At 39.2% G+C, this 27,528-nt stretch overlaps 1 protein-coding gene across 2 annotated transcripts in view; it reads left to right on the top strand.

The window, feature by feature from the left end:
* Pou6f2 (POU class 6 homeobox 2) overlaps positions 1-27,528 on the top strand; it is a 386,522-nt gene that overhangs the window by 53,093 nt on the left and 305,901 nt on the right. The window contains exon 2 of one of the 2 annotated variants that reach the window (XM_048337791.1): positions 11,952-12,123. In XM_048337791.1, coding sequence (XP_048193748.1) covers positions 11,952-12,123 — 172 coding nt within the window. Of the gene's footprint in view, positions 1-11,951; positions 12,124-27,528 lie in introns of those variants that run through there. The other variant, XM_048337792.1, reaches the window with a different exon arrangement.

Genomic DNA, 27,528 nt, shown 5'->3' with positions numbered 1-27,528 from the left:
ACTAGTTCTGAAGATGGGGTTTAAAATAGCACATTCTTCCTGCCAGAAGTGACTGCAGCCCATGGCTGCATGGAGACGAGGACTCTTAAAAGCAGCAGACCCTAAACCAAGGTCAGTATGAGCTGTGAATAGCTGAACAGGGCCTTTTATCATGGGAGACAAGGTCAACATGGCCGGAATGCAAGATCAAGAGGAGACTGTCTTGGAGAAGCCCAGCAGAGGCCTCTGCCTGGATAAGGCCCAGCTCATATGGGGAATAAGCCTGGAGTGTCCTGCCCAGTGCTGGGTGTATGTGGTTCTTAACTCATGGGGATGTGACAGGCAAGATTTTAGCTGAAGGAAATACTTGAAGAAGCTAAATGACTTTTCTAAAATGGCATCTAGAGCCAGTCAAGTGTCAGTAGAATGGGCTTTAGCAAGTTAAGAGACTTGCTCCTCCCTCCTCTAACCAGGTGCCTGTGCCCAGGGCCCCTTGGCAGTTATTCAACTGCACCTAACTGGCAAGAAGGAAGCAACCAGTGCTGGTTTGGGGAAAGTGCGCATAGGGATGAAAGATGATTGATCTCATCCATTTTGCAAAAGAAATTAGATTGATTTTTCAAGGATGTGGGGTAAGACGATAAACAAAACCAACATGGCTTTATACTGTGGTAAGATTTGTTTCAATAATTTCATAAGAGTAACTCTTATATGGCACAGAAGAACTTCTGCAATCATGTATTTTTAATTAAAATGTTATCTAGGGTCCAAATGGCTGTTTCCATTTTGTGCTTTCCCCACAAAACAGGCCTGTAAAAGGCAAGTCAGCCCAGACATGAACATGCTGAGAACCTTCAGGGGCTCCTCTTAGCCTTAGACTCCAACCCCAGGTCCTCATGGTCACCCATGGCCCTGCTCCACTGCACCATTGTCCACGTTTCAAACACTCAGGCCAACTCACTCCTCAGCCCCTGGGCCTCTGATCCCGAGAAAGCCTCAGTCCCCCAAAACCCCAAGGGGAGAGCCTCTTTCTCTTGTCCCTGGGATATCCATGTGACGACTGTCACCATAGTCACTGTGGCCTCTGTCCTACCATTCCTTATCTTTGAGACCATTGTGGTCACCTTATACAGTTGGACTCCCATATCTGAGCGAGGTCTATATTCTCAGTTCAAGCAACTGCAGGTTTAAGTTAAAAAAGAAAGCACCTGCACAGATTTTCTTCCATATCAGTATTTTTAAAAACAATAGAGTATAACAACTATTGAAATAACATTTACATCTGATGAACCATCTGAACTGGTCTGTAATAGTTTGAAGTACCAGTGGGTTCTATGCTAAAGGTTTTGCAGGGCAGATTTGAGCCTCTGTGGATTTGGATCTAGGAATGAAACCGTTGTAGCTTCAGAGGAACCACTTTGTATGTTACATAGTCAAATCCTGCTGTATAATTTATATCCTCTTTTATAGCAGGGGAGCTTACAGTTCATAGCATTTATCACTAATACATTGAGATGTTTCCTTCATTATTCACTTGTTTTAAAATCAGTCATTTTCACTATAATTTCAGCTACAAAAGAGCCCTGAGTTAAATGTGTCTTTCTCAACAGTATATTGCTATCACCTAAAAGAGTGAGTGTAGCACTCATTTATTTGCTGCATAAATGAATAAAATTTAAAAAATCCACTACTAATACCAAAGTTAGACAAGAAGGAAAAATCTTAATAATCCTTCTGCAACAAATCAAGCTGCTTTCCATTGGATTGTGAAAAATATTTTCCAAACACTTAAAAATAGACTACAATTGTATTTTTATATAAAAAGTATTTGCTCACTAATTTATCTGGCTGTTTATTTGAATTTACTTTTCTAGTTACTTCTAATCATGAAGATTTCTTGCTAATTGTTTTTACAGTATCCTGCAGGTTTGATTAGAGATTTGTTTGACCTAGTAAGGAAATAGTGCCCACAAGTGGCCTCTGACACTATCAAGAATCTGAATTCAAGGCTCACAGCTGAAGCACAATCCCACAGGGTGAGCAGCAGAGGCTTCTGTTAGGGGGCACGGAGGACAGCAGATACAGGGGCCCTGGTCATCAAAGTATACGAGAAAGCAGGAAAACCCAATAGGATTCAATTTCTCATTTGTCTAAATAGAAAACAGAGAACTTTTCAGGAAGATGTGTATGGAAAGCCAGAGCAGAAGTTCAATAGAGTAGAATGAGAGAAGACAGTAGAGGAGTGGAAATGGTATAGATGCACCAACCCCTCTTAATTCACTTAAAAGAGCCAATAGTTTATAAAGCCTTTGGCGCATAGATAGTCTATGCTTTCAGGAACATGGTTCTGACATGTTAAAATAGGCCTGTGTTCCACTTGACAACACATTAGCCATCTTACATATGGTAGATGTGTCAGGGTATTAAGCAACCAGTTCCTGTTAAAACCTACTGACTATACACAGTACCTCAAATATTTCATCAATACCATCATCATTCTAGCTCTTGATGGCCAGCCTCCCCCCACCCCCAGAGGACCACCATAACAACTTGTTTCAGGAGCTGGTATTTCAGAGTGAGAGCTTAAGGGTCACACATTATGTTGCTAAAATAAAGAACGAAGTCTAGAAAACCTGAGTTCAAACCCTTACTGAAACAATACCAGTATGGTGCTGAAACAGTACTTCAAAGGGAGCTATTGTGCCACATATATATGCCTCATTCACAGATTTAGAATAGTACATTGCACTGACATTGTACAGGAAGATAAAAAGAATAAAAGTGATGTTATAATTGCAAGGAAATATGCTTGGATGCAATGACAATGCCACGGGGTGGCATCCTTTCTCTCCTTCAGTGATGTCTATTAGCTAGTGACATTTTTGTTGGTTTTGTGTCAATACCAGGGCTTGAACTCAGGGCCTTGCAATTTTTCTTGGCTTTTTGCTTGAGGACAGTACTCATCCACTTGACCCACACCTCCACTTCTGGCTCTTTTTTTTTTTTTTTAATTGGAGTTGAGAGTCTCATGGAGTTTTCTGCCAAAACTGGTTTCACACTGCAGTCCTCAGATTGTAGCCTCCTGAGTAGCTAGGATTACAGACATGGCCCGCTGACATCCTACTGGTGACATTTTTGTTTTTTTTTTTGGCCAGTCCTGGGCCTTGGACTCAGGGCCTGAGCACTGTCCCTGGCTTCTTCCCGCTCAAGGCTAGCACTCCGCCACTTGAGCCACAGCGCCGCTTCTGGACGTTTTCTGTATATGTGGTGCTGGGGAATCGAACCTAGGGCCTCGTGTATCCGAGGCAGGCACTCTTGCCACTAGGCTATATCCCCAGCCCTACTGGTGACATTTTTAATGATGGCAAATATTTCTTGATGTTTTCCATTCTTCATAGTCCCTAGCTTAATACTGTGTTCACAATGAACTGTTAAGATATTTTTAATTGCAACAGTTTTGTCTTAAGCAGACCCAGATTCAGAACCATCCTCATTCCATGCAAACTAAAGAAGATCTGAATAAACATCAATAAAGTCTGGTGTGGTTTCAAAGTCTGACCCTCTGTTTCAATGACCAGACATTTAAAGAGATATTTAAGTAAGCCTGTTTATAGCTTGGGTCAAAAAGAAACCAGCAAAATATTTTAAATAGAAGTGAAAGAATAAAAAATAGTTGAGGCAAGGGATGAGAAGAGAATGTAAGAAGTTGAAAGCTCTCGTGCCATGTATTGGGAACAAGAAGCTTTAGCTAATCTTTCCAATCGCATTCTCCCTCCCTCCTCACCACGGTCTTCTTGGAATTACATTATCTCTGTTCATCTTAAAAGCTCGGAAGCCTTTTGAATTGGGGCAGCTTCAAGGGACAGTGGAGGGTCACTTGGAATATTAAAGGGGAGTGGATTATGGGAGTGGGAGGGCAAGAAGCAGCTAGGGTTGGGTGCTGCTATGTGGAGACCTAATACAGACCCAAGGCAGAGAAAGAGCAGAGACCACAGGCCTGCAAGAGAACGCTGCCCAGAGCGATCCACAGGCATAGTGAACCCCAGCCTGATGTGCTGCAGTCTGGGAGTGAAGAGAAGAAAAACCACGTATCAGCGAAATCAATTAGGCAATGGCCTTTGTGCAGAGTGCAATGGCTCCTTTACAGAATGTAAAATAAAATTAAAAGCCAGGTACTGTTTTAATTCAGGGATAAAATTCGATGGGATTTATGGCCCTTTGACAGTTACTTATTCCTTATAATAATAAGGCTTTACGATTTATGGCTCAAATTCCTTCTCAATGGACTTTGGAATCATTGAGGGTTTTTTTTTCAGCCTTCCATCTTTTATAAATATTGATTCTTGTTTTTGTTTTTCAAATAAAATCGATGACTATTTAGTGAGGGATTATTATGTGCTAAGCACTGTCCTAAACTTTAGACTAGGTCCTCAAAGAAATAAGGTAAGGCTCCTTAGCAGTGGTTTCATACTGATTTATATTTCGCCTGGGGGATGGGGAGGTGGGGGAAAGAGGGAGGTGAATTGAGAATCCCTCTGAAAATCTGATAAAGCTATGGAGATTCTTCACAATGAAGTACATAAATATCGTCTACACCTTGTTGGAGCATCACAGACAAAGAGCGAGGGACCAAGAAATATAGACAGCTCTATTACTCCACGGCCAGCCTGCTCTGAGCACTATTTGTGAATTATTTATTTCATCTGCAAACCCATTTCGGGAGGCCTAAGTTATTATTACCCCCATTTTCCTCTCAGGGAATTGGAGGCTCAGAGAGATGGGAGACCCTTGCTCCAGGCCAATCAGAGAGTTGAAGGTGACCCCAGGCTTAAACACAGACTCTTGGGCACCAGGGCCTAAGCACTCACCCCTAGCACCCAGGACTGGGGAGTGGAGATTCAGAAGATCCACGGGAAGCTGACTGCAGACAGCCCACTGTAGGTCAAAGAGCATCCATGCATCAGTTAGACAGAGCATCTTCCAGATACAAAAGTGGTATCTTCCAGAAAAAATCATCTTAGCACTTTTACAATCATCAGACTGTGCTCTACAGTTGTGCAAAACCAGGGCCTAAGTATATAGGGCCTAGGGTATTTGTTGGGAATTTGGACTCAACAGAAAAGATTCTATGGACCAAATCAAAATTTAAACTGGAGTTTTAGAAATACTAGTGTGTCAGCAGGAGGCAGGATGGAGTTTTCCATTTATTTACTTATTGAAATCTGAAACTATAAATAACCACATATTCTGTGAGGAAAACATCATTCTCCTTTGTTGCTCAGGATAGAATTAGAGGCAGGCACAATATGTATTTAAATGACAGAATTAGAACATTAATAATAAAATTATACTTTGCATATGTTGTGTGTATTTGATGATATAATTCCAGATTGTACAGAAGGAGCCTGGAGAGGACCTCACTGTGAAGTTGGCTCCCAGTGGTGAGATAGAGACCCTCCCTCCCTTCTTTCATTTCTTCACCACCAATCAATCACACAGATTGAGAGCCTATTTTGTACCAGATAGAGTGCCCTTGGTTGGAGATTCTGAGAGGTAGTCGAGTGCTAAACATTCAAACATCTCAGCTGTAAGGTCTAACACCAAAATGTTTTCAACTGTTAAATGATTAGCATAGAAGATGATTGTGATTTTATCCAAACTCTGATGCATTGTAAATCCCCATATAGGCCAACTGTGAACTTTTACAAAAGTTTACTAATTTGAGATCACACACACACACACACACATACACACACACACTTTACTAGAGACTCTCTGCTAGAATTTTAAAATGCTAGAAATAAACGTTATTTAGGACAAAAATTAGATAATCTCTCAGCAGTATCTATAAGTGTGCAATATAAATTCACATTAATCTGAACTATAGTCTGACTGAGGGCTAATACCTGTTGAAGCCACAAGATTATGAAAAATGTATGAACACAGAGTATGCATATGCAATGTCAATATTGCTGTGTAACCCCATTATCCAAAGACCAGATTGGATGAGCCTGGATTAAACTCTTATTGATGCTTTTACACCAAGGCAGAAGAAATTGAATTGGTGGTGCTATTGGGTTGGCAATACCAGTGTCTCCCTTTCTTCTCAGATAAGTAGATGTAATGCAATGCCTATGCAGTCATTTTAGCATTTTGGGAGCTAGAGCATAGCATGAATTGTTTTCTTGGATTTTTAAAGGCTACCTATCTTATTTCCATTTTCCTCCAAAGTTGTTTTGTTAACCAATTTCCTGTTTGGTTTGTGTACAAAATATGTTGGACCAAGTTCAAATTCAAGTTCCACAGAGAGGTGTGTAGGTATTTCCATTGTGTGCCTGCCTGCCACTGGACACAGATGCTTTACTGAGTTAAAATTTTGATATCTTTAGTTTTTCTGTCTACAAAATGAGAATGTTTATGCCTATAAATTTCTTTTGGCTGAATTATTAAAGGCCTAAAAATAAATTATACCTTTGTTTATCTGGCATTATTTTTAGCAGCCTGTGTTGAGTTCTATACTCTGATACAGTGCCTTGAGTTTGCTTTTCTAGTAGAGGGTCTGCACAGTAATACACTGGGACATTTTTTATTTCAAATTGTATTAAAGGGTATCAGAAATTATATGAGAGCATTTATAGTTAGTATACACAGAACATAAATGCATACTAGATGCTCATTAATGAACTTATTTGTGTGTGAGTGCTGGTCCTAGGGTTTGAACTCAGGGCCTGGGTGCTGAGCTTTATTTTTCCCCCTCAAGGATAGAAGTCTACCACTTGAAATGCAGCTCTAATTCTGGGTTTTTGGTGCTTCATTGGAGATGAGTCTCACAGACTTTCCTGCTTTGGCTGGCTTCAAACTGTGATCTTCACTGTGATTTTCAGGATCTCAGCCTCCTGAGCTATGGACACCCAATCATTAATGAGCTTATAAGGAATGTTAATTACATAAAATTGTTAGAAATGTGAAAAGTACTAGGCAGAAAGACTGATGGAAACCTACTATGCTGTAGATTCATTAAAAAGGAATGCTGTGATTTATGGAGAATCTAGGCTGACATGTTCCAGACCTATCAGATATTTTTAGGATACATGCTCATAAGGAGAAGGCCTCCCCTAATCAGGTGATTTGGAGAAGCGCAATGTTAAGCAGAGTGAGAGCTGTTTTCTTCCTGGTAGGTTTATTTCCCTGCTGTTGTTCACATGAGTACAAGTGTACAACTCTTCTTCTGAAATAGTTTTTTGGGATAGGTGTTTTATAGCATACCCTTTAGGAAATACTGTTTCATTACAACCTTTTCTCATGCAAATGAGAAAACTGAGTCCAACAACTGTTAAGTGACTTGTTATGTTTATCTGAATGCAGTGGGTACTAGGTACTGGGTGTTGGGTAGTATCTGATACACCCTGTAGCCTGTGTGGTATTTCACACAGATTTCACACAAGCAGAGCCAGCCAGAGACATGTTCTGTCTTCCACTGTGTAGGAAAGAAGATACACAGCCTGTTCTTGGAATTAGTTATTCAGGCTTTTTTTTTTTTTTTTTTTAACCACAGCCACACTGGGTCATTGGTCCATAACTCAAATTCCAGGAGTTAGAAAGTGCATGAGTATTTTTTTTTCACTCAATGCCTACTGTGCAGTATAAAAAGATCTTTGAGATACATTTACTAGGATTCAATGTATAGCTTTGCCACTTAGCTATTTATCTTTAGACCAAGTCAGCCCACCTGAGCCTCAGTCTCTCAATCCACAAAGTGAAACAATTATTTTACTTAATTTGATGTCTTTGTCTGATAAAGGAATCCAATGAGTGAGATTATTTGGATTCTTTAACAGTGCCTAAAGGAGACTTTAAACATTTCTAAGTTGTTTTGATGTTGGTTTCTGTCCTCTTGTTCATGATCGTACATGGTGACATTTTTTTGCTAAGATTTTGCTAATGAAAATGTCCTCTTCTCTCCTTTCACTATCTTGAGTTTGTGGGTCTCTGATGATGCCTAACAATGTCCTGCATTGACATGTGCCACCATCTATTCTGTTCCTTCATTGGATCGGTCACTTTTTTTTTTTGGCCAGTCCTGGGCCTTGGACTCAGGGCCTGAGCACTGTCCCTGGCTTCTTCCCGCTCAAGGCTAGCACTCCGCCACTTGAGCCACAGCGCCGCTTCTGGCCGTTTTCTGTATATGTGGTGCTGGGGAATCGAACCTAGGGCCTCGTGTATCCGAGGCAGGCACTCTTGCCACTAGGCTATATCCCCAGCCCTGGATCGGTCACTTTCTCCTACCAAGGTTCATATGCAAATTGCAAAGAAGCTTCCTTTTCTTCTACTTAGTATTAACAATTTCAGATTTTTAAAGTAAAAAGTCTTCATCAACTCTCCTTAGAGATTTCTGTTCCTGTTTGTTGCTGCAGAGATCCTTGTGCATGATGAAATTGCAGCTCTCTTATAGTTCTGCAAGTGTACATTGGGAAACGCTTGTCTTTTCCCCAGCAAGAAGGGATTTCACAGATTGCCACAGCTCTTTGTGGGGAGTGAGAAACTTCCAAGCTGATGCTCCAAAACGATGCTGTTCCGTCAGTCAAGACTGCACTCTGTGGTCACTGCCTGGGACACATTTTCAAAATGGACCCCCAGTGGTTACAGCTGTGATTAAAAGCTGTGTACGCTCTGCCTCACTGGGGCTTTGCTGTTTAAACATGTTTCTCTCTCTCTCTCTCTCTCTCTCTTTCTCTCTCTCACATATACACACACACACACACACACACATAACTACCTCATGGAAACCATAAAATGTTTTGTAAAAATAAAAAATCAAACAAACACTTGAATGACAAACTCTAGATTTTCTAAGCTTTAAAGAAGAGCTAATGGTCAGTAAATATATCCCATATGCCAGTCCACGCCTTGCACACGTCAGCCCGATTGAACATCTTAAAGATCTAAGTGCTCTTGAACTTAGCAGCTTCATTTCTGCTCCTCTGTGTGATTTGAGATTTAGTTACTGTTTTTTTTTATTCTTGGCCCTTCATAAACTGAAAAACAAAGCCAGAGAATATTCCTTTGTGAGCCTACTACCCAGATATTCATTGACACAGGAATAATCATGTGTGGCTTATCCTAGGAGTGGCAATTCTCCAACAGAAGTTACCATTCACTTCACTTTAAACAAAAGCTCCCATGAGCAGTGCAGCCAGAGACTGTTTCAAAGACAAGCTTTTATAAAACAACAACAATAACACACACACACTCACACACATGCACACACACAAAGAATGTTCTGGAATTAAACTCGGATTTTGCACCACATCATGCATGTACTCAAGACACAGTGAGATAAAACAATTCTACTTCCTTCTACATCCAACCCACTCTCTGAATCAAAAGGATTAAAACCCACTGTCTTTCTTAAATAGGTAGGAAAGAAACCAGGGGAATTTTTTAAAAATTGAAAATGTATTTATTTATTTGTTCTCAAAGTAATGTACAGAGGGGTTACAGTTTCATATGTAAGGCAGTCAGTACATTTCTTATCAAATTTGTTACCTCCTCCATTTTTCTCCCACCTTCTTCCCCCTCACCCAGGGGAATTTTTGAAAATTGTGCATCACCTTCCTGTTTGTTTCATCCCCATTCCCCCATTCCCACCCCTCAAAGCCCAGCTATCAAACCCAGTAAAGGAGGTGCTAATCTATCACCAACAAATTTAGGCTGACAATGCTGTGAATTGACTGCATTGATTACATTGATTGTATTTCAAATATTTACAATAGAGTGAGACAAGCCTAATGTATTTTCTAAAGAGTTCAAGGTAGGTAGCACCGGGTTACAGAAGGGGAAACAATGGAGAAATGTTTGTGGCTGCTATCTGCAATAATCTGATGTTGACAGAGAGTAGTATTTTATTTAGTAATTAACAGTGTAAAGGGGAGAGGAGCTGTCATGTTGGTTCCTAAGCTGGGGAATGTGATGAAAGATGATATCTGCGATCCCATCCTTTCCTCTTGTTTAGGTTTGTCAGGATGAGAAATGTCAGCATTATGAAAGCTCAGCTCTGCTCTTGATATGATAAAACCCTTCAAAAGCCAGTCTTTCTCTCTCCCTCATCCCCCTTCTCTCTCTCTCTCTCTCCCCACATGCTTCTTTTTTATTTATCCTGTTTTGTTAGATGACAGAAATATAATTCTTTTCTTTCTTCCTATTATAAGCCACCATTTTTGTTTTATTATATGTTTCACAACCCCTAATACCCCACTGAAAATTACCTTGTTAAATGAGAGTGTTTCAAAGCCATGAATCCTTTCCACCATTCCCTTCGAGGTTTGAAACAGTCAACAGACTGTAAAGAATAAATAATAAAAAAGTATTGATTATTTTGATGACTGTGAGATTCAATTAAGTATTAATTTTGCCCTCCAGTGGACCTATCAAGGTATTCAAAAGGGAGGATTCAGCTCAGCTAAATGTGTGCTGAGTGCCTCAGCCTTAAATAGGGAGAAAATGTGTTTACCTACAGTATTTGAAGAAGAAGTGCATTGATGCACAGACTCCAATATTTAAGTGCTGTGCAAATTAAGCCCTGGTGACAGCGACATTGTTTTCAGTGCTATGAGTATTGACTAAAGAAGTGCATTTGATGACAGCTTAAACTATTTGTATTGATTAACATTTTCATAGATTATCATGTGTCATATCAAATTCACTTTTCAGGCATGAATACATTAAAAAAAAAAAAAAAGCCCACAGGCATAGTGCAGCCAACAGTGATGGCGCAAGCCGCCCACCTGCTCCTGCGCTGGTCACCTGTTTCCTGCTCAGGAACCATTTAGGCATGAACTTGGCAATAAATAGCTCCCAGATCACGAGGGAAAAAAGGGCACTTCTTGTATTTTCCTTCCCTTCTGAATTTGATGTTCGTGCCAAAGCATTATTATGTATCTTAGTTTGCAAATGGAATGAAAGATTATCCTTGGAAAATATCTTCTCATCCTCACATGCTCTTCTAACCAAGCTGAAGATAAAACTGATCTCAATTATTGAGGGAGGAGGGAACTGGCCTTGTATTTTTATTTCTACTTTGGAAGTGATTTTTGTGTTCTTGATCTTTAATGCTCTGGGCGTATGATGCTTTAGGTATCCGAATTATTGAACAGTTTGTAAGTATTTGCCTACTTATTTTTTTACATGTTTTTGGTTTAAAGAAACAATATTTGTCTATTGTGTACTGTTTGCTTTCAAATATTCATTTGATTTAGGGAGCAGCTTTAGTCACCAATATGAGACCAGTAAAGTCAAGTTCGAAGTGTGCTGATAGAATTTACATAAGAACTATCTTTTATTCCACTTGAAAGAGGGTTTTTTTTTTTTTTTTTTGGTCTCTTTTCTCCCTATCTCTTTGCTTTCTGGGCTTTTGGGATAGGGCTTAATTGCTTCTTCCCCAGGGAGAAGGCTTCTTAAAATAGCTGGTGGTTCCTCTATAGGGGGCTCTTTCTAAAAAGGTACTTTGCTAAGGTACAAACCCAGTAATTCCTTCCCCCAACTTACTGCATTAAAGACAGAACAAGGTGTAAAAACATTCTCACAAAAGCGTAGCCCACAATTAAAGCTGTGTTGCTTAGTTTGCTCTCAAAGAAGTTTTTTCTTTCTTCTTTCTTCTTCTTCTTTATTTTTTTTCCTTCTATGCTCCAAAGCATCCTGAATCTCTCAAATGCTAGTTGAGCTTTAATAGGGTAGGGAGTAATGGAGAACTCGTCGGATCTGTAATAGCTCTTCACTTGACTGCAGCCAGCAATAACAGCAGGAACAGCCAGAGATAAGGGAGAGGAGAGAGGGAGATTGTGGATGTGGAAGAGAGGGAGAGAAGAGAGAGGGAGAGGGAGAGAGAGAGAGAAAGAGAGAGAGGACACGCACTCTAAAGCTGCTACTTTTTTTTTTCCCTCCCCTTCACTCTTCTCCCCCACCCCCCATCCTAGGATCCAATGATAGCTGGACAAGTCAGTAAGCCGGGGCTGTCAGTTCAGAGTGAAATGAATGCGGAGTTGAGAGGTGAGGACCAAGCTGCTACTCCAGACAGCGAGCTCAATGAGCCCCTGCTTGCGCCTGTGGAATCAAATGACAGCGAGGACACTCCCAGCAAGCTTTTCGGTAAGTCTGCCTAGGTGTTTTATTCCAGTCCTGCGGTGGTGTCCGGGAGAGCGCAATGGGTCGGTCCCGGCGCCACACCGGCCCCTGTGCCCTCCCTCTGTCGCTCATTCAGTTTGCTTCCCACTACTGAAAAGGAGCTTGGCGTCTTGCGGGGGCTGAGCCACGCTGGCCGGTGGCAGGCGACGCTGAGGGCGCCCTCCAAACTTTCAGCCGCCAGGAACTTATTCACTGCCCATTTTTGTGACTTGGCAAATATTTGCAGGCAATTTCCCTAGAATGGGAATGATTTGAAGGAATAAAAGAAGAGAGAGAGAGAGAGAGAGAGAGAGAGAGAGAGAGAGAGAGAGAGAGAGAGAGAGAGAGAGAGAGAGACAGAATAATCAGGGAATCAGTTCCATTGTGAGAATTGGTTAACATTTATTGAATAACTATCGACTCGTTTTCGGGTTGCTTCGCAGCCTTTTGTTAAGGGGCCAGAGCGTAAAGAGTTGTTAATCTGCAGTCAAAAGACAGAGGGGGTTGCGGGGGAGAAAGAGAACCGGAAAAGTGTCGATGAAGTCAGGCTATGCCAGGTAAACAAAGGTGGTGAGCAAGAATTGCCTGGAGAAAGAACACTGTGTCACCACCACCCACGGGCAGGCTTCTTCCTTTAAGAGGGGATAGTGGAGAGCTGGTGGAGAGCGAGGGTCCCTGCGCAGCCCGCCCCAGTCCTCCCTCCCCCAGCCCCTTTCCAGTTCACACTATGCCAAGAGTCTCTCGCCGAACGAGGAAGCAGCCCCAGGATCTTTCAGGATGCTTTGTTTCATAAACAGAACAAGAACAAGCAGAGTGCCACTCCAGCAAAGACATCTGTCATTCAAACCCATGACACTAGTCAGCAAGGGGCGCGGATGTCGGACGAGTGGCTGAGTGATGGCCGCTGATAGGATTCTCTCATGGGGAAGCACTTTAGGGTGCAGACTGACACCAGGCGTCCAGAGCAATTGCCCCAGAAGCGCTGGCTTTTAATTACATTCAAGTGTGTCTCCCCGTGTGTGTGCGTATTTATGCACCTCTGTACACACACTAACCTGATATTAACGTGTCATGTCAGATCACCGCTGGGAGCTCTCAGGTTCAAAAACAGCCATGAGCTTGAACTCCAGAAAACAACATTACTACATTCATAAGAAAGTCGCTAAATTAATGGAAAAAATGGGTTCATTCACATTTTTTACCTCTAGAAACCTGCCTTGATAGCTGGTCAACTCCTGGTCAGTTTCCACAGGGGAGAATCTCTTTAATTTTTAAATGCTAATTTAATCCAACCTCAGAGAGTTGTGGCAGAGAGACTATGCTCTTTACGGGTTCCATTGGTAAAGTCAGGACTTACAGTGAAGGATAGAATAGACTTCCCATATCAAGAAATTCTGCAAGATTTCTTTTCTTTCAATGCCTGTTCGCTCCTATATAAATTTCCTGAACAGAGGCATTAATTTTGGATCATTTTCATTCCAAAGAAATATTTTGTTGTTGTGTGAGTCGCTACCTATATAGGAAGAAGTATATCCTAAAACACACATTTGCTTTTGGAGTTCAGTGAGAGAAGTCAGATAGAATTGTGAATTACATGAAGACTGAAGCTGGCTCAAGCCCTTCTGGTGTTGAATGTAGCAAGTTAGCACTTTGACTTTAAGAAAGCAATCAATTGTGAGTCCCACATAACTGCCAATACTAAACTATTTGTTCCAAACTTTGCATGCACTTTTTTTTAAAAAAGAGAATAACATTTTGTAAACTTGGGCTTTATATACCCCTGGCATGTTTTCTTTCATGTAAAACAACAGAAGAATGATTCGTTTGACTTCTTAGCCTTTATGTAGATTTCTGCATGTGGAAAACTGTTCTAGGTTGGTGTTTTTTTTTTTAATATATTTTACTCTTACTGATTTACATGTGTAGAAAAGTAATCATCGAGAAATCTGACAGGGTCCAAGAAATTTGAATCCAAAGTTCACTGGAAATATAGTTAGTAGGATAGCCTATCCTACAGAATCCTAATTTTAAAAATCATAGTGGGGTTTAGAAGGCATTGGGTTTCATTTTGAGATTTTTTTTTTCAACTTCTGAATTTGTGAAGGGGAAACCAGCAACACTGGCTTCATACATTGAAGTTGTTGGTTACTTGTATTGACTTGATTGCCCTTGTTGCCACTTTCCAAACAACAGGTGAAATCCTGCTAGTTTCCAATTAGGTAGAGAACAAGTCAGCTGATTAACAGTATTCAGACACTTGAGGGGAAACTTGGAGCTAGTGTGAGGGAGAGAGGGTAGCAAACAGTGACGGGCCACACCAATGCTTTTGTAGGATTTAGTCACAAGGTCTGTTGTGCTCTTTAATTTTCTAGGACTTAGATATGGTATTTCTAGTTTAGGTAATTGGCTAAAATTTTCTAGAATAATTCTCCCTGAAATTTTAGCAACTTTGGTGACACAACTTAAAGGACATACATATGCTCTTTGATGTGCATCTCTGCAGGTCTTTATCTTTTGCTTCTAGATATACTTGTAATTATGAAGATGAATTTGTGTTCTTCCTGAATAGTTGCAAGAATCTAGGATTTCCCCTATAATATATATTCTGATGAGCCTTCCTTCCTATAGTTGCCACACTGGCTTATTGACAGCCATGCTTCTCTAATGAAGGTGCAGATTATGCCAATTATGTGTATCTTGATTTGGTCTGGTTCCTGGGGATGACTTACTCAACAACAAGCCATAAGAAGAGCTCAGATTTCCCCTTGCACCTGAAAATTCAGAACAAATAGATGCTTTTGAAGCCTATTCACCTATCTGTATCTTGTTCAAATTAGCAGTCCAGAGGACAACCCTGTTTCTCTCACAGTATGGCACCTTCAGCCTACAACTGCAGGAGAAAGGCTAATACAGATGCCCTCTATGGATAAACAAAAGGAAATTCCAGAAACCATTGGGCATTTTATGTCTCTCCTTAAATTGCACCTCTGCACTTAACAGCATCCAAAGGGAAACATACTGAGCCCACTGTTTCAGTGCTCTGAGCTGCTCAGAATACCAGAAGAAGAAAGGAGAAAGCTATATGCCAGCCTAAGTAAAAAGTTTGGAAAAAGGGGCCCTTGTGCTTTTATAAAGTAATTACATCGGAGGTGATGCTTTGCTTAACTTGTACAGCCAAGGAATCTAAAGTACACTTAAGAGAGATGAATCCACATTTCATTGAGAAACATGTGGCAGTTCTCTGGGATATCATTAGGCGGTACATTATTTATTATTGGAAAGCTAACTAGTTTGGTATTGAGCTCATAAATGTGCTATGCTAAGTTCTGAGCCACGTGGACCGTGGTGGAGAAGCCTACGCTTGCATATTGGCAGCAATTCTCCAGGAATCAGAGGCTGGGTCTAAGGGTGCCATAACATGGGAACTAATGAGTTAATGCCTGACTGGTAATGCACCCGTGGGAAACTATTGTCCAAACTGGCCGTTGGCAAACAATCTCCAAGGGAAGAAGTTGCTGTGTTTCTCTAGTGACATTTATGGCACTGGAGTCAATGTGGTGCTTCACTTTTAGCTAAGCCCATCAAGAATTCAGTGCTCCACATTTGGGCCAGTTGGATGCTAAAATTCAAATGGCAGCACCAACAACTTGCTCAGGAAAATGACTGCCAAGATGATTTTTTAAAAAAGTAATATGTATCCCTGGAAAGATGTCTGCAGTAAAGTTTTCCCATGTACTCCCTGCCGAAGAAGTGAGGCCTCATAAAACACACCCTAAATATTTCCCCCATATATATTTGAGATGTGAAGGCTGAATTATGAACAGTATTTCTCCTGGGAGATTTTTTATTGTTTCAAGTTAAGCCTCACAATTGCTTTTCTTCAAGTTCCAGCTATCTTGGGTGACTGAGAGGTTCAGTGGTTTTGCTTCTCAATTGTACTGGTCCCACACAGGAATCTGATACAGAGTTCAAAACCCTGAACCAAGATTGAGAAGACAACAGTCTTTATAAACAGTGTACCTGAAATTTAAGAAAAATAGTCATGGTTAATTTTTTCTTATGCTATTGCCTTTCTCCAGTTTAGAAGCAATTGCATACAATGGTATTTGTGAGAGTGGGTGCTTTCAATGTTGTTTATGTGTGAACTATTAGAAAAGGGTTGAAAGTTCGGCCAGTGACCTCTCTCTCTTAGGAAATATAGTCTCTATTGTTTTTATTTTCCTTTTGCTGATCTTTCTCACAGAAACATACATGGTAAGAATTTTTTTCCCCAAATTGCCATCCAGTTTGACTTGATTAGAATTTATGGCAGTGTAGTCATTTTCAATGACAAAAAGAATACAGGACCAAATTGTCTGTCACCCCCTGAGACGGTGGTGGCTGCAGGTCAGCATGGAGGTCTCAGCAGGCCGCATAGGGACAGCTCTCCGGGGAGAAGCTGAGTCTCAGCGCATAAGCTGAGCACTTCATTGTGGGATCACTGTCTTCATTACTTTATTTAAACGTCTCTCTCCAGGTTTCAATACCTTGGGTATTCATAACATTCTGATCAAATATGCTGGAACCCGTAATCAGTACAGAGGGCTGAAGCCCCAGAGGGCTTTAGCTGGGAGATGAGAAGGAACATTCTCGAGAAAAGTCTTTATTTAAAACATAAACCACACACCTACATTTGTAAAAGTTTCCAAGTCAGTTAAAAAAATGCATGCCTTTTATTTTTGCTAAAGAATGTGTATTTTCCCCCTAGGAAAAGTATTAAGACAGCCTGTTTTTTAAGATCAATCAATTAATATGAGTGATAGATTGTGCACCCAATAGTTGTTTGACAGAAAACAGGAGAAACCGGTATTTATGCAAGAAAGTGAGGTGCATGAGAGGACAGTTGTCAGATATCAACTGTGGTTTAATAGTTGAACAAGCCCTTTGTGTGTTGTTATCTGACCTCTTCAGGCGAAATATGTTCCTTATATTAAGGAAGTCTAGTATTCTAAGGGACTGCTTTTAGACAAATACGATTCAGTGGCAGTTCCCCCCACTCCCAGAAAACCATTGTACTGCTGTATTGTAAAGAAATGGACTTTAAATAGCATGCAAGTACAAACTATGGAATACAAATAAATCTAGATAGAAAGGTAGTGGTGTTCAAACTTCTCATCAGATCCATCTTTAAGCCATGCTCATTTCTAAGAGGCACTTCAGAGAGAACCGTGCATGGTGGACAGCAGAAGAAGATTGAAGATTCAGTGGGGATGTTGAGTGTTTTCCTTCCCTGCACTTTGCCTTATGTTGGGGGAGTGCAGGGCTGGCCTCAGCTTCAAGAAGAAAGTTCCCTCCTCAAGTGTCCAGGGAGGCTCATCGGTGGGTCACGCATTAGCAAGTCAAGTCAAAGTGTTTTTTTTTTTTTTATTTCAATGGCTGTGACTCTCCTATGTTGGGTTAAGTGGCTTCATAAACAGTAAGAAATAAGACAAGGAATTTGAAATTCATCTGGACATCATCACTTTTTAAAGGATCCATCTGAGTCTTCTGAATGTCTTGGATGTTTCTGAATTAAAGGTTACCTGGAATTACTGTGTTTTTGTAGTTTCCTCTAGGCTGGTTTATGTCATAATTAATAAATAAAGGTATGTGGCAGCCTCCAGCTGCCGGAGCTCAGTCCTCCTGTAGAATGCCGTTCTTCCTTAATTGACTGATTTAACTATAGTATTAGCATTATTCTTTTCAAAAACTGACCAAGTGAAAATTTTCTCCCACTTCAGAAATAAGATTGAAGTAGACCATTTCAAACCAATGAATCTTGTTTGTTATTACAGTAAACAGACAATTTGTGAGGAAACTAGTACTTTCTTTGATTGATGACCTTGCTGGTTTATGTTTGGGAATTAATAATACATCAGACATCCACACATTAAAAAGGAAGTAGATGTGAAGAGGCAGGGTAGAGTTCAGCTCTGCTACTGGCCTGACAGTCAGCCCTTGCCTGGGCATGAGGAAGAGAAAGCACATTTCTCCAGCGAGGCACCTGCTTCCACTTAACATGGGTTTGATTTTTTTTTTTTATGCTAAAGAGAAAGATAGCAAAGTGTTTATACCAAACTGGGCACCCTGTCAGGGGGCAATCTCTATAAAATGTCCTGCTGTCAGGTTAATAAATTTTTAAGGAATATCCAAAGGCAGAAGTGGTTATGAAAGCTTCCTGTGGCAACTGCCATTCTCCACTGGACGGCTTTGCTTCAAATCCATCCTCTCTGGAGTTCTCTTATTTGGTTCTTTTCCTCGATTGTGGATTTTGCTGGTGTTTTGTTTTGGTTTGGTTTTTTGCATGTAATTTCTGTTTTATTTTTAAAACGTTGTTCCCTCTTGGGAAGAAAACAATTGAGCAAACTTTGTTTTCATTTTTGTATTCTATTTTATTTTTATATGCCATTTACTCCTGAACAAGGTATGAGGTAGTAAATCTCTCATGGCTGGACTTCTCTTTTGGAATACTTTCAAGAAATATTTGTATTAAAATGTATTCATGAAGGAATATTTGGGAACTGGAAATGTGTGCACCTGATGATATCTGATGATTAAATGTGCTGATCCAACTCTTAATCTTTGAAATGTAAATAGATTATCTGAGTTAGATTCAACAACACTGTGAAGCATGGGTTGTCTTGTCTGGTGACTTTTTGTTAAACTATGTCAGGACACTACCATGACCTAAGTGAAGTGGACTAAACCTGTTTAATTTGAAATAGAAGTAAGCACTCAATTTCTTTTGGCAAAGAAAGTATGTCATTCTCAGAGAGAAATGGAAACAATTTTTGTAACATTCAGGGGTAAAGATTTTAAACCACCACTCAAGATACAGATCCTTGAGATTTTTTTTTTTTTAAATAGAGGCAACTGCAGTGTGTGTGGTTAGAGGCTAGTGCTCTGTGTGTGTGTGTGTGTGTGTGTGTGTGTGTGTGTGTGTGTGTGTGTCCTGGAACTTGAACTCAGGCCTGGGCACTGTCCCTGATTTTTTATTTTTTTTAAAAAAAATTTACCGTAAAGGTGATATAGAGAGGGGTTACAGTTACATAAGTCAGGTAACGAGTACATTTTGTTTTTGAACAGTATCACCCCTTCCCTCATTTTCTCCCAGTTTTCCTCTCCCAATCTCCCTCCCCAACAAGTTGTATAGTTCATTTTCAACAGTGTCTACTTCTGCATTTGTTCACCTTTGCTCTGATTTTTTTTTTTTTTAACTCAAGGCTAGCGCTCTATCACTTGAGCCCTAGTTCTACTTGTAGGTTTCTTCTGATTAATTGCAGATAATAGTTTCATGGACTTTTCTGACCAGGCTGGCTTTGAACTGCGATCCTCAAAACTCAGCCTCCTGAGTAGCTAGGATCACAGGTGTGAGACACCAGCACCCGGCAGGGGCTATTCTGTTAGGTATACATAGGGTTATAGTTTATGTCATGTTACAGTTTATGTCAAACACAGAAGAAATTCCACACTCACACTTTTCTAACAGTTCTTCCTTTTTAACTGCTTTTAAGGTTGTATATGTAATAAGAAAATACTTTTTTTTTTTTTTTTTGCCAGTCCTGAGGCTTGGACTCAGGGCCTGAGCACTGTCCCTGGCTTCTTTTTGCTCAAGGCTAGCGCTCTGCCTCTTGAGCCACAACGCCACCTCTGGCCTTTTCTATATATGTGGTGCTGGGGAATTGAACCTAGGGCTTCATGTATACGAGGCAAGCACTCTTGCCACTAGGCCATATTCCCAGCCCCAAGAAAATACTTTTTAACATTAAAATTAGCTATCTAGAAAAACATAACTAATATATAGCCTAAATAACTTTTATTGGAACACTGCCATTAAAACTATTTGAAAATATGAGGAAAATAATTGAGGTACAGTTAAGAGAAACTAAGTAATGCCATTAGAGACAAATGAAATACTTAAAAGGTCTTTTGTACTGAAGGATACTAGATAGATTTTATTATGAAATCCACATTTGTTAAGAAGGCTAAAACTGTTTTTAGAAAACATCCAAATATAGCTTAGTCTAAGAATGAGGAAGAACATGAATACATTTTTGATACTTCCAACAAGAAATTATTTAACAATTAAATAAAATATTTGTCCTACTTATTTTTGACATTATCAACTTTTCTTAATGTTTTATCTTTTCCTCTAAAATAACTAGTGTTTTTATTCCCTAGATTTATGTACTTTCTAAACACCTTGCATTAAATTAGTTTTACTCCAGTAATGAGGAGAAAAGTACCTCAGTTGTGACAAAAGTTTATGAAGGTGAGGAAATTTATATTTAAAAACTAACATCCCACACAGAATTTTAAAATTACAATGGCTGTTGTCCTATTTCTTGGCATTTCTACCTTTTATTTTTGTTCATTGTGTTGTATTTCTCAGATACTGTGAATGCACATGGATGTATGAAGTGCTACCCAGGGAAAATATTTGTGGGATTTGATATTATGTTTTTCTCCTTGTCTCCTCTTATATGATGCTTCAAATTGTCTTTCTAAATTCTTAGGGTGTATGAATTTTCTCTATCACAAAATAAAGTCTAATTCATAATAGTAAGTTAAATAGTTCACGCTATCCATATATCATTTAAATATTCTTCATCTATACTTCTGTGCATTTGAAAAAATAGTTCCCAGATAAATTTATCAAAATTAAAGTTTGCCCATAAAGGACAATGAATTATATGATAGAATTGCGTCTTCAGGCATGCTTGGGATAGAGTAGAAGTTCCAGAACCTTCTCTGATTCTGTTACTCACAAAACAGAAGGGACAGAAATTTAGAATTTCTCAGAATTTATGCAGCATGACTCAGTAAAGCCTTTTGGTGTTTTATTCGGCACCGGCTTCACTTATACAAAATACACATACGTATCTAAACATATAAAAGTTATCTGAGCTAGACTTGGGTCTAGAAATTTATCTATCTATTGATTTATACATATTACATTTGAAATACCTATCCACCAGTAAAAGGTATTTGTTTAATAATAAGCACATTTTTTGCTACATATCCTTACAAGACTTATAAGTGTCTGAAGATGTACACTCACACGTATGTAAGTTGAGGTAGAATGGTGTGGAATTCATAATCAAGAAATCACATTTTAACCATTTACTACTATATTGATGTGGCATAATTAATCTTCTATTGCAGTTCTTGGTGGTAGTTTGTCTTTTTACTTAATTTATTGTTAAGGTGATGTACAGAGGAGTTACAGTTACATACGTAAGATAGTGAGTACATTTCTTTTAATACTGATATGGCAAGATTTATTTTTATAAATTAACGGTTTGTGGTAACTCAGTGGGAGAGAGAATCATGGCTTGAGTAGAAGAAGGAGATTAATTTGATTTAAAAAGGCAAATATTTGAAGCCACTTAAAGTGCATGGAAGATTATTACTGCAGAGTGACTTTTTTTCCAAAATCAACTGAGGGTAGAAAAGATTTTAAAAAATCAAATGACAATACTTTCTTTTATTGAAATAGGTAAAATATGGTAGTAATGTAGAGATTGAACTGTACTGTTTACAAACTGGAGTAGTTTTCTTCAAAATATCAGTTTCATATATTAAAAACAAATGACAAAATGGAAACATATCAAAAAGGAAACATTTTTTCCAAAGAGATAAGTAAAATTTATTAAGTATTTAAAGAACTAAGAGTTTTACCTAAGTGAGGAAACACAATTTACAAAAGGAGAAACAGAAAGAAAAATTACATAAAGATATCACTTCAATTGCTGTATTTAGTTAAATCTGTACATGACAACATAGTCTGGAATGGATAAATATTTGGGGCAAAAATCATCTTGGCTCTGTGGGACAACTTTCACAAACTTTTGGGAGGGCGTACATATCCCTGATTTAAGCACTGATTGGTTCATTTTATTCTGATTCCTAAGATTCAGGTAGGTTTTCCTGTTAAGCTAAGAAATGGTTCAGACTTTCAGGTAGACTTGTTCATTTCTTGTCTCTAGTTTGAAATCTTTACTCTTCTCCTCATACTTCATATTCATAATTATATACTATTGAGCTCCTTGTAATCTTTAGGCAATCAGAAAAGCTTTAAAAATTAGATAATCCTGTTTTAAAGGGATGAATGTCTGTTGCTGTCTGCTTCAGAGCTGTTTGGATTGGAGCTGGCTTGTGGAATTAAGATGGTCTGCTACTGCCCCCAGAACAGAAGCACAAGTCTTGTCAGCTGTAGTGTATCAATATGTTTCCATAATGATACAATAACCTGAACCTTGAAACAGTTTATGGTCCTTTTGAGAATTCTTATGGATTCTTCGAGTGAGGGAGGTCTAGGAAAAGATCCTGAAAGCTTTCACCAAATCTGGCTGGGTGACAGCACACTAGCGGGACTGTGATTTAGCAGCTAAGAGATCAGATAGACTGAGCACGTCATGAAACTTTTAAGTTAAAAACAAAAAGCACAGGGCAAATGGTAGATGCCAGAGGTAAGGGATGCCCAGAGCAATGGCAGAAATTAAGAAGGGTGGAAGGGTCTGAGATGGGAGAAACAGTTCAGCCAGCCGATGGTCCAACTCTATCTCCCATCCTCCTTAGAAGCAGGATTTTGTTTAGAGACACTTCTGAATATTTTAACACATGCATTGAAAATCTGTATTCCTGTATTTCCTTCCTTGAAATCTGTCAGAATTGATTGTTGCTTCTTTCATTTTCCCTGCCTATTTTTAGCCAATGGTAGATAAAGAACTTGAATTGTGGATCTGGCACCAGTGAGATAGCAAACCAGAAGTGGCAGGCAAGAGCCAGGAAGAGCAAGTTGGCATCTAGGCCTCTTAACATTTGTAATACTGTTAATTTCTACGGGCTTTTTAAAATACACTTCCACATGAGCTCTCAAAACCCATAAAAGTGTGGCATGTAAAGTAAATCGTTTGTCACTTTGCCGACGACCTGCCATATTTATTGTCAGGAGAAATGGACATTAGTAGTTGGAAAAGCAGTTGTTAAAGGCCAAACAATTTTTTTAAGATGGCAAAGATGAGCGAGGGTTTTTTCCTTTTTCTAACAATGAGCCACCCCTTCAGACATCAAAAGACAAGATAATAAGACACTTCAAGCACAATTCAAGATTATATTCAACATCTAAAGGCTCATCTCTTGTCAGTTTACATTTACTCTCCCAGGGATGCGATGCTTCTATCATCGTTCTGACAGGCCGATTCTGGCAGAAGGAGCCAGGCCCCTTATTTCATGTACTTAGGATGTTTTATCAAATAGCCCACACTCGCTCCCATTCAGCCAAAATGGGGGGGATAATTTGAAGAAGGTCATGCACACAAGTACAAAAATCTCATATTGATTTGTGTGATTAGAAGGCATTAAAATTGCACGTTTATGTTAGTTGCTGAGATGGCTTGTCAGTTTATTTGGTAATACACTTTTGCAAACCCAGAAAAAAATAATAAAAAGACTGAAAGCTGACATTGTTTGTTTTAATGTGGCCATATCTGAACATTTAGCAAGTGAACATAAAAATAATTTAACCTTTTTAGCTTAACAATATTTGCAATTAGCATCTAAGTGGTGGAAAACCCCAATGCGATGTAAACAGCAACAAAGAGCACTAATGTCTACCAGGTGAAATAAACAGATGATGTAAGATTATTTTTAAATACTTTAAAAATTGATTTCACATATTAAATATATAGATGAATGGTGACGACATTTTCAATATAAATTCAATTATGAAGCTCTCTTACAATGGTTATCAAATTTGCACTCTTTGGAATTACGATGCCATTGTATTTCTCGGTATATGCCATTTTTAGTACCCAGAGAGGGTTCTAACGATTAAATAAGGGAAATGTTATTATTATTATTACTTTTATTCACTGTCACAATTCATCTTATTTCCTCTTTTATTCTTTAATAGTCACAAAGCTGCAAAAGAAATGTTCTTTTTCAGGGAGGAGGAAAACTGGAGACATAGAAGTTAGCAGAATAAACTCTCCCTCTCAAAATAAAACAATTGATGAAAACAAAACAATGATATCCTGGGAACGTATCTATATTGCATCTTTGAAATTACTTTTCTTTGGAATTTTCATCAACGTTCAGTGTCTCCACTTCTTACATTTCTCATCTTTGCTTTGGAAAACCAGCTTTGTTACTCCTGGGTCAGTTCCACTCACAGAAACAAAAGAATTGTCCAGTGAAATTATAGTATGTAATAGAAATGGAAACCAACAGTTTGTCCAAAGTGCGTGGAATTGAACAAATACCACACATTATTATCAGTTGAATATCACGGTATCATATTCAGAAAGAAGTTCATTTATGTTTAGCAATAGGAAGCAGAAAACCCACACCAAAGTTCTCAGGACATTGGAAATACCTACAAAAGAGCTCAGATCTTCAGGGAAGGAAAGTTCTGAAGATATTTTCCTCCTGATGACAGTGCTTTGTTGCTGTTGTTCAGGTCACAATCTTATAACTGAAGGAAAGTATTACTCCTCCATTCAACTGATAATGGAAATGATGCTTGGAGATGAGGGCTATCAGAACCCAAGCTCTGACCCACTCATGAACCTCAGAAACCTGGAACCCCAACAGAGAAAGAATAGGTGCTGAAGCCATTGCAAGCTGTCTTCCTTGGTAACAGCGGTTACCAAGGTTGGCAGGTGTTGTGGAGGCTGGGTGGAAGTGAAGTGCCCCCACACAGGAGGTGCCTCCTCTACCTGTTAGCTCAGGTGCTTTTCTCAGTTACTCAGACTCTCCAGGAAATGGGGATCAGAGAGAGATCAATGATCATTTAAGGATGGCATTTTGAATTATAAAAATCTGTCTTCTCCATGTGTCCCCGATAAAGGCCAAACCCCAAGCTAGGTGGAGAGAATAGTTCTTGCTTCAGAAGAGGATTTCACTGGATTGTGAGTTTTCTTTCACCCAGAGAGGATCTCTTTTCTGTTTCAAGTGGAGCACTTCTGTACCTGACTTAGTTTCATGTTAGGTGTTAGGAGTATCATTTCCTCAGGAAATTTTTTATAGTCAATGCTTAATCAGAATTTTCCTAATCTTTAAGAATGAATACTTCATATTTTTAAAAAGAACAAACTAAAAGATAGCAATCTTAAAAAAATGTACCTATCAATACCACACTTCTAAGAGTTGAACATAGGTTCAAATATTTAAGCTGTTTACTTGGGAAGCCATATTTAGGAGGAAGCATATCATTACTTTTATGGGAATATTTAGAAGTTCACGTTGAGATTATGGAAACTTACTTCCTTTTATATACACCAGAGTAGACAGATAATTTCTGTCGAGAATAACAACATTTCTGTTGTTATTGTTACCATGGCAATGTTTAAATGATATATTCATGCCCCCTGCTCATTACTTAGAAAGTATTGGCCTTTCAAAAACAACTTATCTAACGTGTGTCAATCTATTTCAATAAATATATATTTATATAGTGTTGTTGAAAAAGTAATTCCTGCTTTCACCTTTAATGTACATGTGGGCATTAATATTAATTAAGAGAGACCAACTGTTCATTAAGCAATGACAATCACCACTCCTTTCATATAGTGTATCTATTTGGGAGTTTTGACTTTTCCTCAGAATATCTAGGGTGTGTCTTCCCTTAGATCCCCTACCTAGCTATTATTTGGTCTAGCCGTGGTTTTGCCATTGGGTAACTCAACTCAGATTTGTCTCCACGTGTGACAGTGATGATGTGGGAGGATAATGCTGGTAAAATGCAGACAAGATTGTACTGGGGGGGGGGGTTATACTTTATGGAGGGAAGAAAACCCTCAGAATTCACACTGTGATAGGGCTTGGACCCAGAGCAGATAACTAAGCCCTGTACAGCTCTAATATGCCATTCTCACATTGTTCCCTTCCAGCTGCCCCCTGAAACACCTTCCAATGGGCATAGCACTCTCAGCTGAGTCTTCCAATTTGGGAATTTTTTATAAAAATTGAGCTATACTTCTAATCAGTATAAACTAAATGTAAATGTTTAACAGGAGAATTGCTTCTGTGCTAGATCGGTCCTTCTTCCTTCCTTCCTTTCTTCCTTCCTTCCTTCCTTCCTTCATTCCTTCGTTCCTTCCTTCATTCCTTCCTTCCTTCGTTCCTTTCTTCGTTCCTTTGTTCCTTTGTTCGTTCGTTCGTTCGTTCGTTCGTTTGTTCCTTCCTTCCTTCCTTCCTTCCTTCCTTCCTTCCTTCCTTCCTTCCTTCTTTCCTTCCTTACTTCCTTCTTGCCCACCCCTCTCCTCCTTCCTCTTAGAAATTGTTCTGCCTTTTTAGGCTTCAGGATAGTTCAAAATGTTCCCTTTAAGCTCTTAAAACTTCCATGATCACTGACCTCTCCCACCTAAGACAGTATAGACTGGGACAGTGAGTTGGGAACGAATGGAAGGATTTTAGTTAAAGGTAAAAAAATTCAACATTCAACATTTGCACAGTGTAGTAATTCTGGTTAATAATGTATATGTGTATGTTTATATAAGTGTATGTTTCAGAATTACCAAGAGAGGTGTTCAATGTTCTTACCACAAAAGCATAAGTAGGGTGATGAATGTGATAATTTGCTTGATCTAATCTTTCCATAAGATGTGTGTGTATGTCAGAGCAATACATTGCACTCTATAAATGCATAGATTTGATTATTTATCAATTTAAAATAAAATTTGAAGACTTTTTACCTTACCCTCTTTACTTAAAACATGAAAGCAGGCTTGTTCCATCTACAGCTTTCTTTAAGCAAAATTTCCTGCCAAAATAGCAAAAATGTTATACCACCTTCTGGAAGGACACCCGAGTCTTCCTCTCCTGATCTTGCTGAGATGCATTTTCCCCTAGCAGCTGCCAACCTTTCAGAGAAAAATCTATTGAATCTATATAATAGTACATTGTTAGCCAATATCACCCCAATTCCAATGAAGTGAAAGGGGCCAGATGTGAGTGATCATTTAATATCTTCAATTGTTCTCAGAGCCACTAATAAGAAATGTATTGAGAGGTTAATTTTCCCCATAATTAACACATACTAGTGTATCACAGCCTGTCTTCCCCCCGCTTCTTCTTGTGGTCAAAATGTTTTGGCTAAATTCCTTGATTTCCTACTTTGCAATGAATCTTTCCTTCCCTTGGGTTTCAACTATTCCCTCATTTTCCCCACCTCTTTTGCAGTCACTTCCAGTGTTTGCCTGGTATTGTAATGACTTGTGCATTTGTCTGCTTCGCGTGCTGGGTAGCAGGCCCCTGGAGGACAGATAATGGATCTCGCATATATTAAGTGCCAGATAAATGTTTTCTGAATTGAACTGCTTTTGAATTGGATGTTTCTGGACATCATCCACACTTGGTAAATACTTA

This window comes from Perognathus longimembris, chromosome 2, assembly GCF_023159225.1.
Source record: "Perognathus longimembris pacificus isolate PPM17 chromosome 2, ASM2315922v1, whole genome shotgun sequence".
NCBI classification, from domain to species: domain Eukaryota; kingdom Metazoa; phylum Chordata; class Mammalia; order Rodentia; family Heteromyidae; genus Perognathus; species Perognathus longimembris.
The sequence above is the reverse complement of the archived record's forward strand: the minus strand, read 5'-3'. Positions and strand labels throughout refer to the sequence as shown.